General features: G+C 36.2%; 1 protein-coding gene and 1 long non-coding RNA gene across 4 annotated transcripts in view; both read right to left on the minus strand.

Annotated features, from left to right (window-relative positions):
* Positions 1–12,959, minus strand: part of LOC128559976 (uncharacterized) — a 168,923-nt gene that overhangs the window by 93,922 nt on the left and 62,042 nt on the right. The window lies entirely within an intron of this gene.
* The window catches only part of LOC123561343 (uncharacterized), a 61,062-nt gene that overhangs the window by 8,130 nt on the left and 39,973 nt on the right, over positions 1–12,959 (minus strand). Inside the window, exon 4 of one of the 3 annotated variants that reach the window (XM_053553297.1) lies at positions 1,830–9,390. The exons of the other annotated variants lie outside the window; for them this stretch is intronic. Within the exon in view, the coding sequence (XP_053409272.1) occupies positions 8,600–9,390 (791 nt within the window). The 3' untranslated portion in view covers positions 1,830–8,599. Of the gene's footprint in view, positions 1–1,829; positions 9,391–12,959 lie in introns of those variants that run through there. 3 annotated transcript variants of the gene reach the window in all.

Consider the following 12,959-nt stretch of genomic DNA (forward strand, 5'->3'; position numbering starts at 1 on the left):
CAATGAAAGTCAGTTTTAAGATCGGTGTACAAAACTGTACTTGTCATCCAAATTTTAAGACTGTATCTTAAAAAACAAGAAAGTAGGTCAGTAGGTCAAGGTCACAGTCAGGTGACCCCTAATCACTTGGAGTCATCAGTTAATTACAATTAAACAGTCTAGGAAATATGATCTGATAATTTTTGAAGTATTTATTCCTATATGACTCATATAACAAGTGACTCCCAGGACGGGGCCTCTTTTCACCCCAGGAGAATAATCTGAACAATCTTGTTACAGATCTGCTAGGCTATGCTACATACCAAATATTAAAGGCCTAGGCCTTCAACTTTCAGACAAGAAGATTTTTTCCCCTATATAAGTCTATGTTAAATTTTGGACTCCCAGGGCAGGGCCTCTTTTCATCCCAGAGGCATAATTTGAACAATTTTGGTAGAGGACCTCAAGGCGATGCTACATACTAAATATCAAAGGCCTAGGTCTTGTGGTTTTAGACAAGAAGATTTTTAAAGTTTTTCCTATACAAGTCTATGTAAATCTTGGGACCAGCCCCTTTCATCCTAGGGGCATGATTTGAACAATTTTGATAGAGGACCATTAGATGATGTCACATGCGAAATATATAGGTTCTACGCCTAGCGGTTTAGGACAAGAAGAATTTTAAAGTTTTTCCTTTCGGTTGCCATGGCAACCAGAGTTCCACATGGAATTCAATTCTTTGAACAATTTTGAAAGGGGACCACCCAAGGATCATTCCTGTGAAGTTTGATGTAATTCTGTCCAGTGGTTTTCAAGAAGATTTTTTTTAGAAAATGTTGATGGACAGACGACGCACAACACATGACGGACATTGAGCGGTCACAAAAGCTCACCATGAGCCTTTGGCTCAGGTGAGCTAACAACCAAATCCAGTGATTGGTATTCACCACAGAAAGGGATAAAGGTTATGCCCTTGAAAAAGCATTTTCTGCCTACAAAAAGCACTTTAAATGCAACTAAATTTCGGTCTCTTTGGAAGCTACTTTTTCCTCACTAACTTACTGATCAAAAGCATTTTCTATATCGGGTAACAATGACTTTGATCCAAGCTACCCAAAGTGAAACAAATACATGACTCTATAAAAGCTACCTATTTACCAGGTTTGTCCTGCTTACCTCATTTCCAACGTGAAACCATTTTTCTGTTTTAGTAACAATGACCTTGACCCAAGCAACCAAAATATACATCTAAAACCATGCCTCCATGATTGCTTCCTAAATTCTAGGTTTGGTCCATATACCCTATTCTGTATTGAAGTTAAATTGAGCAGATTTTTTTTTCTATTTTTAGTAACAGCAACCTTTACCCCAGCGACCAAAAGGCATACTGTGCATAACTTTCCAAGTAAATATGTATTAAGCTTGGAGAAAATATCCCACAGAATGGACTTTAGAATGCCATTAAATTTGCAAAGCAATACCCTATATAGTAAACATGATATAAGTTCTAAGGGCCATCACTCATGTGTTCCTCAAGCAATTTTACTGAAACTTGCAGGGTCACATTTGCCAATTACAAGAAACATTAAAACCATGTTTCAATGAAATCCTTTGAACCATGTCTTAGATATGACTCCAGATGGACAGACACTACTATATATATATATATATATATATATATATATATATATATATATATATATATCAATCAAGGGCCACTAACCTTTTCAGCAAGCAATCTGTAAGAAACTTACAGGGCCAAATTTCCTTACAACAGTCAACATCTACCATGATTTTTTGTGTAGTAGAAATCCATTCAACAATGTGTAAGATATGACTCTGGACAGATAGAAAAGTGACTACACTGTATTTATTTACTATATATACAAGTACAAAGGGCCATAAATCTTGCCATCAAATACAACTGGAAATTGCAGGGCCATATTTCATTATAGCAGTAATTATTTCTACCATGTTTTATTGAAATCCTACAAACCAATTCTGAAATATGACTCCAGACGGAAAAAAATTGAATAAAAACACTATATATGTGCTATATTATACATTACATATAATTACAAAGGGCCATAAATCTTGGCTTCCTCAACCAATCTAAACGAAGCTTGCATGGCCACATTGCCCTATAGCAGTTAACATTTCTACCAAGTTTTATTGAAATCCATCAAACCATGTCTGAGATATGACTCTGGAAGAACAGAAATTCGAATAAATATATATACATATACAAAAGAGCCATGAATAGTCTTACTCAGGCAACCTGAATGATTCTTGCAGGATGGCATTTACCTACAGCAGTTAGCATTTCATGTTCAATTCAAATTATCTAAACCATATCATAGATATGGCTTTGGATGGATAGCCAGACAGAAAGACAGACTACATCAATTCTATATCCCTCCGCCTCTGGCGAGAGATGACTATACATGCATTATAAACCTGAGAAAATTTTACCCTAGACCAAAGAATTGCCATTCACAATTAACAGTAAGATATTAATATTAAATATCCCAATACAAAATGCATATGAAATTTTGACGTTCAAAAGAAGAAAGAAACATTCACAGAGTCCTAAGTCTGTTGAACAGCATTATCATTTTTTTACTTCGACTTTTATTCAAGTTGGTATTGATTTTAATATATTTTGCCCAATCCTTCACTACAATAGTTACTAAAGATGAAATATTTCAGTACGATGAAGATTGAAGACAGAGTATTTGTAATATAATATTTGTTCTTTTACTTAATATTTCATTGCATTTGCAGATATTGTTTGACTTGAATAATCTTTCTATTGAGAAAATCATCTGGTCTTTGGGAAAGAACTTCAGATTGATTTTCAGAAGATTTGGCAGAATCAAATTTTTTCTCCAAATTTATAGAGTCAGTTTGGTAAATACATATAAAGGGGTATGACTCCCTTCCCTTCACTCACACAAATGGTATAAACAATATGGTAACCAGAAACACCTTGAAAAGTAAACACTAACAAAGCTCAGCAGACAAAAATCTAGTAACATTAAGGCAGTCTGAAAGACAGCTATATCCCCCGCCACTGTTATGGATAGTGAAAGGGTTTATGGTATTTGGTGGAACTATTAAACATTCGAGTTGTGACCTTGACCTTAAGCTGGCTGGGGTGAATTTTGAATTCTGCACATTGTCTTGATAAGGGGAATATTACAGCCACATCATATAAAAATCCTTCAAGGGGTTTAGGAGATATAGAGCAGACATAAAATGGAAAGCTCAAACCTTTGACCTCGAGTTGTGACCTTGACCTTGAGCGAAAATGGCTGACTCATGAGTTCTGCACATCATCTTGATGAGGTGATCAATTGACCCAAGTTTCATGAAAATCCTTCAAGGGGTTTAGGAGATACAGAGCGGACACGAAATGGAAGGCTCAAACATTTGAACCTGAGTTGTGACCTTGACCTTAAGCTGACATGGCTGACTCGTGAGTTCTGCACATCATCTTGATGAGGTGATCATTTGACCAAAGTTTCTTAAAATTCCTTCAAGGGGTTTAGGAGATACAGTGCGGACACAAAATGGAAGGCTCAAACCTTTGACCCTGAGTTGTGACTTAGACCTTGAGCCGACATGGCTGACTGATGGGTCCTGCAGATCGTCTTGATGAGGTGATAATATGACCCAAGTTTCATGATTATCCTTCAAGGGGCTTAGGAGATACAGAGCCTTTGACCTTGAGCTGTGACCTTGACCTTGAGTCAACATGGTTACAGCCAAGTCATATTAAAATCCTTCAAGGGGTTTAGGAGATACAGAGCAGACACAAAATGGAAGGCTCAAACCTTTGACCTCGAACTGTGACCATGACCTTAAGCTGACTCGTGAGTTCTGCACATCATCTTGATGAGGTAATCATTTGACCAAAGTTTCTTGAAATTCATTTAAGGGGTTTAGGAGATACAGAGCGGACACAAAATGGAAGGCTCAAACATTTGACCTCTAGTTGTGACCTTGACCTTGAGCCGACATGGCTGACTGATGAGTTCTGCATATTGTCTTGATGAGGTGATCATTTGACCCAAGTTTCATGACTACCCTTCAAGGGGTTTAGGAGATACAGAGCTGACACAAAATGGAAGGCTCAAATCTTTGACCTCAAGTTGTGACCTTGTCCTTGAGTCGACATGGCTGACTCATGAATTCTGCACATCGTCTTGATGAGGTGATCATTTGATCCAAGTTTCATGGTTATCCTTCAAGGGGTTTAGGAGATACAGAGCGGACACAAAATGAAAGTCTCAAACCTTTGACCTTGAATTGTGACCTTGACCTTGAGCCGACATGGCTGACTCATGGGTTCTGCATATCGTCTTGATGAGGTGATCATTTGACCCAAGTTTCATGAAAATCCTTCAAGGGGTTTAGGAGATATGGAGTGGACATGAAATGTTACGGAAGACGGAAGGAGACCATTCCTATAACCCCCACCACTCGTGGCGGGGGATTAAAAACAAATCTGATACCAATATATCAAACCACTTATACATAACAACTATTAGCACTAAAATAAAGCTCCACAATGTAAAGAGAAAACAATAATTACCAACACACTGAATACATCAGTATAAGGTATAATGATTTCCTATTTCAAACCAAATCATACCACAGGCGCTGGAAGCTATATATCAATAGATATATGCATTACCATATCCCACCCACCTAATATACTATGAAATAGTACAGGTTGGCAAGTAAATCTTGTCTTTTTTTGTCATTTTTTGTCGACTGATAAATCGAACCACATGTCAACTACCAATGTAAACACCCTTTCAAATAGTAAAATAATCATTCCTCTTACGGTACGCTGAGCACATCTAGTAAGAAACATACCCAAGTCGTTCATTTTATTCGTTATCTTACACTATCGGAATCGCCGTACTGGTATTCCGCCATACCTTCTCCAGCTTCCGGTTTTAAAATTCGAGGTGAATCACTTCTAAGAAAAACCTAAATTCACCGATAACAATTCGTATCGAACAACAATGGTGATTAAAGAATTATAAAACGTCAGTTTGTAAACTATCCGAGCTGAATACAGTCAACAGAACTTTTATTTACTTAGGAAATCCCCTACGGTTTCAAGGAACTGTGACGTAATGTTCGTGACGTCATAACAGCCTTGGGATGAAGAGGTTCTGCTGTGTGCTTATTTTATCGAAATGAGCGACGAAGGAAACCTAGCATTTTAGTAGATCTATGTATCATTTTCAATTTTACAGTATTCATTGCTGTTATATTAAAATGTATTTAAAATACTTAATGTTTGGTCGCTAAACTTGCAATACAAAAAAAACAAAGACAAATATCAAACAGGGAATGCCACGTACCAAATCGTAGCCTCCCCAAAACGAAACCTACAGCACGCAGACGTGCACACCACAAACACACACACACATACACACGCATACACACAGTCAACACACGAGGACAAAACGAACAAACAAAGGAACACAGTGGGGCACCGCCTTGGAACGGTCAGTGGCAAAAACACCACTGGGGAGCTTAAACCGGTTTATGGTGCGCACCCAACCTCACTCTTACCCCCACCATGTTCCAAAGACACGGGACAGTGTAAATAAAAGCAATCCCCTCCAGGTGAATTGGTTTTTTGTAAATCTTATCAACATAAACATATAGATTAACATTGAATGTTATTGGCTGGTTTCAACAACCCTATGCGCCAACCAATAGATAGGGCAGTTCCAGAATTAATTGTAGTGGTGGTGGTGGGGGGGTGGGGGGGGTCGTAAGGCACTTTTTGAAAAAACCCATCCCCCATATTTTTTTATTTTCCTCCAACCCCAATACCCATGATTTTTAATTTTCCTCCAACCCCACTAGCTCTACCCATAACTATGAATTTTCCACTAGTCACCGGCGGGCAGTTAACCTGTACCTGTACAAACCTGTTCTCTGCAAGTAACTGCCAACTTCCAACAGTATTTCAGTTATGTAACGGCGGGCAATTAACCTAACCAGTGTTCCTGGATTCTGTACCAGTACAAACCTGTTGCCAACTTCCCAACTTGAATCAGAGGTGGAGGACGAAAGATTTCAGACACAATGTCTTTCAATATAAACTCTAATAAAAAATATTATAAATTCAAACATTTCAGAGCCTGTCACGCGGACGTACAGACACGATATAAATTCAAACTCTTAAGCATGCATTTTCATTTGGTTGTAGAGCATTTTGCTTATAATCATATGAAAGTTTCAACACTGTAACCATTCTGGTGACGTGAAAATATAAGCATGCGGTCATTACAGAAGTAGCATCATGGAATGCACGTGCAGTTTTCCCGGCAAAATAAAAAGAAATAAAATAACAAGAAATTTATCGGCCCGATATTTGTGCATATTTAAGCTGGATTTTTATTCGTAAAGGCTGATTCTTTTATTATTCACGTTTCCATCCTAACGTTCACATCTGCAGGTGTGTTCAACCAAACATCAGAAAATCTGCCAAACAGTGTACGAAAATGTATATATTGAACTAGCCAAAGAGCTGTAAAAATAAATGTATTTATACTTCTTTGATGCATGTAATATTTTACTGTCGGCAATTTGCGCCTTCTAAATATGTCAGCTGATCTGGATAACGGTTTACATTTACAGACAGTCTCTATCAAACACGATGCTTTCACACTAGTCTCACACTTCAAACACTGCCGGCAGTTTTTACGAAGCTGTCAATCAAGAGTTAAACCGCTTTGATTAATTTTGGGGCGGAGCTAATCACGTCATTCAAGTGAAGTTACGTCACGGTGTATTGATTTTGTCATCCTTTGAAAATAACGGAAGTCCTTGGTACGCCTCTGACTTTGTGTATTGGCATACAGATCATAATTTTTGGCGTATTTTACGCAGGGACGCTGCTTAATGGAAGCCCTGTATTATCATCTGTGTTAGGACTACCTCAGATGTAGGATGCGGTTAATTAAGTGATAAATTTTCGATATAACCCCTCGGTTTGTCTTTGATGATTAATTTTTAAAAGTTATGACAAATGTCTTCATTCTTTTAACAACAAATATATTTAGAAATAAGACCGCCGACTTTGTTCAAGTGATCGAACTGTTTGCATAGCAAAAGGATAAAAGATTCACTCTAAGTTATAGAGTGTACATATGCTCGATCATATTAGTGCAAGAAATCCGTGCATAAAAAAGTGCAAAGTGTGCACCTTCTGTGAGAATTATGGTATTGTATGTAATGAAAATAAATCAGTAATAAAAAAAAAGTTGCAAATTGCAGATGTGGTGCATATTTCACAGGCGTGTAGGTCTAGTAAAATTAGATCTATACAGTTTGAATGAAAATTATTCAAGATATAAATATGTTTAACAATGCTTTTACTTCAAATATACAACAAAATGCATGATTTGCCGTTCTAACTTTAAAAATATAGCGGAGGACAATATACCTAAACCCATTTTACCACGCCTGCGTACTATGAAAAAGGTTCCAGCTACACACCCGAGTCGCTGTTAGATATTTTTCACCAAGGCATTTACATAATTATGCTCTCCAATTGTTTTTTTTTTCTAATTTCTTGTTAATTTATCCAAGAAATAATTCAGTGCTATGCATTCCAGCAGTCTGTGTAATGATAATTTCCAGAACATCAACTTCCTTTCACAGGATACACAGAAGTGAATAATAAACACTTGACGGGCCTCAATGGTTTCATTTCATTACTGACGTAGATAACAAATGACGTCACATGCATAGTACTTGGAAATAGTTGCAGCCATGTTTATAATGTCAGTTGCGATAAAATGTGACAAATGGACTTTGGAAATCACTATGTAATTGGAGATTTCATGAAAAACATATTCGTGTTCACTTCGGCAATCGGACATTCACCTTCTAAAATGTGTCAGGTACAGTTTACACTTTTAAATTCCTGTATGTTTCAAACCTGGGGTACTGAGTAGCAAAAATGTTCTTTCTGCTTCACAACGACCTGTATAAATGATGCTATGTCCAATTTTTACGAGTTGAACAACTGCCGTCCTTGTTTGTACACATTGTGGGATGAAAGATTCTTAATTTGTTCCTAAGCGATACATTCTCTCCGACTGACCGGAAGTTGGATATGGAATGGCCGAATACCAGAACATTTTATGTACTTTATACGCAAAATGTGTATTCTATACATGAAATGAGTCCTAGACATTAAGTACGTACAAAAGTTATTTTTTTCTCTTTGGAATGGTGTATCATGGACAAAAATCCAACGTCATTTGCTTTCAAAATTGCTGTTTAAAAAATCGAACCGAGTCGCAAAGTTGCCAACCTGGATCTCTTTCAGAGATCTACGATCTCTTCAAGAGATCTAACCTGCACATATATTTCATTGATAGAGCTTCAACCACCTGTGATCATACATAGTATGAAAGCCTAATCAGTCTAGACAAGACAGAGTTGAATTCAAGTTGAAGGATTACATCAAACCCCCTTTCATATTTTTTGATTGCAATTGACTGTACAATTCAATACTAAACTCAACATATTCTTTAAGTCAATCAATTTTGAAATTTTGTTTTTCAAACAAACAATATCACATTTTAGAAGTAACACCAGATGTGCTTGTATCCTGCTCATCTTTATAAAATGTCATTTTCATGTGAAAAATAATGCTACTTTCCTTTTGAATAGCAAATAAAAGACAGGCATTGTCTGTTTCACATTCCCAAACATTTACAGCTAACTCATCCTTCAAAAGTCCTTCTCCATTGTAATACATTTCCATTGACTTTAATGGATAAAATTCAGTATGTTTCTTGAAGAATGAAAAATGTCCGTTCACAGCGACTTCAGATGCCACATCTGAACACCATTCCAGATAGATAGATTGATTTACATGATCATTTTCATCACAATCACTGTAAAGCGCTTTAACATTCAAGCAAAAAGCTTTGCTTGGAATTTTGGGCAGTTCAACCTTTTCCATAGTTTGAGTCTGAATGTTAGCGAAATGTGACTGGATATCTTTAAAGAAATACTCTGGGAGAGCGACTGGTCTTCGCGTCTTTTCATCTACGGCAACGTGCTTGGTAAGAAAGTTACCGATCTTCTTATTATTGGAATCGAACCAATCTATGTTTGTTGTGTAGGATGTCTTTCCAGCCTGGGACAAGTGCAACAAGAATCTCTGTGGCTTATTTAATCCAAAATTATTCCATTTGCGTAGGTAATGAGCTTCACGTGTAAAACTGAACAACTGACAAACAACAAACACAACAACTCCAGTTTTACGATGCCTCTCAGAAAAATAGGTAAACCCTTTAGTGAAGGCTACGGACCTGACACATTCACAAATCTTTGCCAAAGACGGAAGATGTACTTTTCCTGTTCAAAAGTAAAACATTTTTTCAGTAAAACTCCTACTTTTTAGTCATATTGACTGGCTTCTCATATTTCACAGCTACAGTAAATGTTTAGTTTTAAAGGAAGGAGGCAATGGGAATATCTAAAACAAGAGGGTAATGATGAACCTGGATCGCTCACCTGAGTAATATGAGCTACACAGACAAGTGTAAGAGATCAGGTAAGAAAGTTAGATATAAGTAAGCAATGAAATCATTTCCCAGTTGTGTGAACATGTTTCAAATGTCAAACTGAAACTAAAATATTAAGAATGTAGGTCAGTTGGTCACATTCATGGTCACTGAAAGTCAGTTTTAAGATCGGTGTGCAAAACTGTATAAGTCATCCAAATTTCAAAGTTGTATCTTAAAAAACAAGAAAGTAGGTCAGTAGGTCAAGGTCACAGTCAAGTAACCCCTAATTACTTGGGGTCATCAGGTAATTATAATTAAACAGTCTAGGAAATATGATCAGATAATATTTGAAGTATTTTTTCCTATGTAACTTATATAAAAACTAAGTGACCCCGGGGTGGGGCTTTAAATGGACCCTGGGTCATGATTTGAACAATCTTAGTAAAGGACCACTGATAATGCCACATGTAAAATATCTAAGCTCTGTGCCTCTCGGTTTTAGGGAAGAACATTTTTTTTATGTTTTTCCTATAGAACTCTATGTAAATTCAAGGGCCAATATTGACCTTTGATTCATAACTTAACAAGAGCTGTCACAGGAGACAGCACGCTCGACTACTTTGATGCTGGATAGTGAAACTGGGCACATCTAGGAAGCTGGAGCTGTCACTGGAGTGTTTAATGACTCCAATGGTGGATGAAGATATTGCACAATAGCTTGAGTCTGTGTCAAAAATATTAAGTTATAAGAGAGACAAGAGTGCCAGAATGTCACAATATATATGCCCATCACAGAAAATTTCTTTACACTAGCACCTGTATTTGTAAAGGGATTTTTAATTTTGTTGTTTAGTAATTATTGTAATTCTTTTGTTTTTCTAAGTCCACAAAAAACTCCTTGCCAGGTAGAGATATCTTAAAATACACCTAAAATTTGAAAGTAACATCTATATTGTACCATAGAAAAGTGGTCTTGGTTTTTCCCTATGGTCAATTATAAAAAAGTTACAATATAAGTTATTTATAGTAACAACTAAGGGAAGTTAATCTTTAAAAAAAGAAAAAGAAAAAAAATTGTATGTCCATACAAAAATCTTAACCAGGTAGAGATACGTCAAAATACACCTCAAAATTGGATGTAACATGCATGTTGTACTAAAGAAAAGTGGTCTCGATTTTTCCCTACAACTAGTAATGAAAAAGTTACAATATAAGCTATTTATAGTAACAACAAAGGGAAGTTATTCTAAAGAAGGGACCTCATGACGGTGTACAATTGTGCCAAGTTAAATCCCGCCATGCATGAAGATGAAATGCTCAAGACAAAGTCATTCTTGTATCTGACCTTTGGCCTCTAAGTGTGACCTTGACCTTAGACCTAGGGAAATGGTTCTTGCGCAAGACACTCCATCTCCTGGTGGTGAACATTTGTGCCAAGTTATATCAAAATCCCTCCATGCATGAAGAAGAAATGCTCCGGACAAAGTTTTCATTCTTGTATCCTTTGACCTCTAAGTGTGACCTTGACCTTACACCCAGGGACCTGGTTCTTGCGCATGACACTCCGTCTCATGTTGGTGAACAATTGTGCCAAGTTACATCAAAATCCCTTTATGCATGAAGAAAATATGCTCCGGACAAAGTCATTCTTGAATTTGACATTTTATTAGATCAATTAGATCAAATTTTGATCTCTTAGTGTGACCTTGACCTTAGACCTAGGGACCTGGTTCTTGCGCATGACACTCTGTCTCATGATGGTGAACAATGTGCCAAGTTACAACAAAATCCCTCCATGCATGAAGAAAATATGCTCTGGACAGACTGTGGATGCCACCCACCCAACCGCTAGCCCGCCAGGGGCGTTCTCATAATACGTCCTGTTTTTCAAATGGGCGTATATAACGATAAAGTATATCAAAACACTAAATAAGTATAATTCTAAGCAAAAAGGAGGCATAAAATATTGGTGCAAGAGTTATACACCTTGTGTCATATAATGTGGGTGATGATGCGGAACAACTACTTTAAGTTTGAATCAAATCCATTTAGTAATTACTAAGATAATATTATAGTGAAAATGCATGCTTCTTCGAATATTGCTTTCTAACAAAAGTTTTGCCAAAAATAATGCTTAATAATTAAAATATGGCTAATAATGTACCATTCAACCAAATATATTCTACTTATTGTGAAAAAAAAATTTTTACATTTATTTTTGGCTGGCATTTGCCCAAAATTGATGTAAGATTTACAATGGGGTAGCGGTAGGTAATTTCAAATATCTATTAAAGTAGATTAGGTTTGTTTTGATATTTTCCTGACTGATACATATAACAATAAGCTGTAACTGAAATAAAAGTTTTCAAGATAGCACTTTATATTACCTAGAAAATATAAATTAAAACAAAAAGAACAAAAAATATCAAAATTCACCAGTTTTTAACAGTTTTTTCTTAATAAATCTTTTAGATCCACGGTGACCCCAACTTTTTTCTTTCCATTTTGAAGCATTTTTATGTGTCATTAAAAACATTTTGAAAATCCTAACGTCAAAATTTTTTTTGTAGATCTAAATACGTTTTTTCCATTGAAAATAAAGTGGGTGGGGTAATTATGTCAACATATAAAAATGAAAGAGATTTGTTAGTGACATTTATGCTTATATTATACTGACATCACCTTATAGTCATATTAACCTGTAAGACCTGAAATCCCTATAACATTAAGTGGGATATTATATGTTTTATAAAGTATGACCATTTTTTCAATTTTACAAAATTTCAGAAAAGCGTAAACAGTGGGTGAAGAAAATGCCCTATAAAATTAAAACGAGTTCGGTGACCTGTCTTTTTTCTTCTCTTGTTTGTCTTGGAAACTAATGTTCTTCAAGCTTTGAGTATGAAAAAATTCTTAACATTAGAAAAAATTCGTTCCTACATCCTTAAATTCTAAGTAAAAGGGGGCATAATTCATGAAAAATTGGTGCCAGAGTTATGCACCTCGTGTCATATGATGTGGGTGATTAGTTGGAACAACTATTTTAAGTTTGAATCAAATCCATTTAGTAATAACTGAGATAGAGTGAAAGTGAATCAAAACTTTAACCTGAAATTCTAAGTAAAAAGGGGAGATAATTCATCAAGTATTGGTGCAAAAGTTACGACTCTTGTGTCATACGATGCGAGTGTTGATGTTGAACAACTATATTAAGTTTGAATCAAATCCATTTAGTAACAAGAGCTCGTCGAACACGAAATGCCCCCCTTGATGCATTCAGTAATTGCACAAGGAACAGAAATTATATGCTCACTGTAAACACAAATTCCATTTCGGAACACAAAGCTATGCAAGTGGTCCAAATTTGAAGCCTGTACCTTCAGAAATGTGAAAGTAGGTCACTAGGTCAATCTCAAG

This window comes from Mercenaria mercenaria, chromosome 10, assembly GCF_021730395.1.
Source record: "Mercenaria mercenaria strain notata chromosome 10, MADL_Memer_1, whole genome shotgun sequence".
In the NCBI taxonomy this organism is placed as follows: Eukaryota; Metazoa; Mollusca; class Bivalvia; order Venerida; family Veneridae; genus Mercenaria; species Mercenaria mercenaria.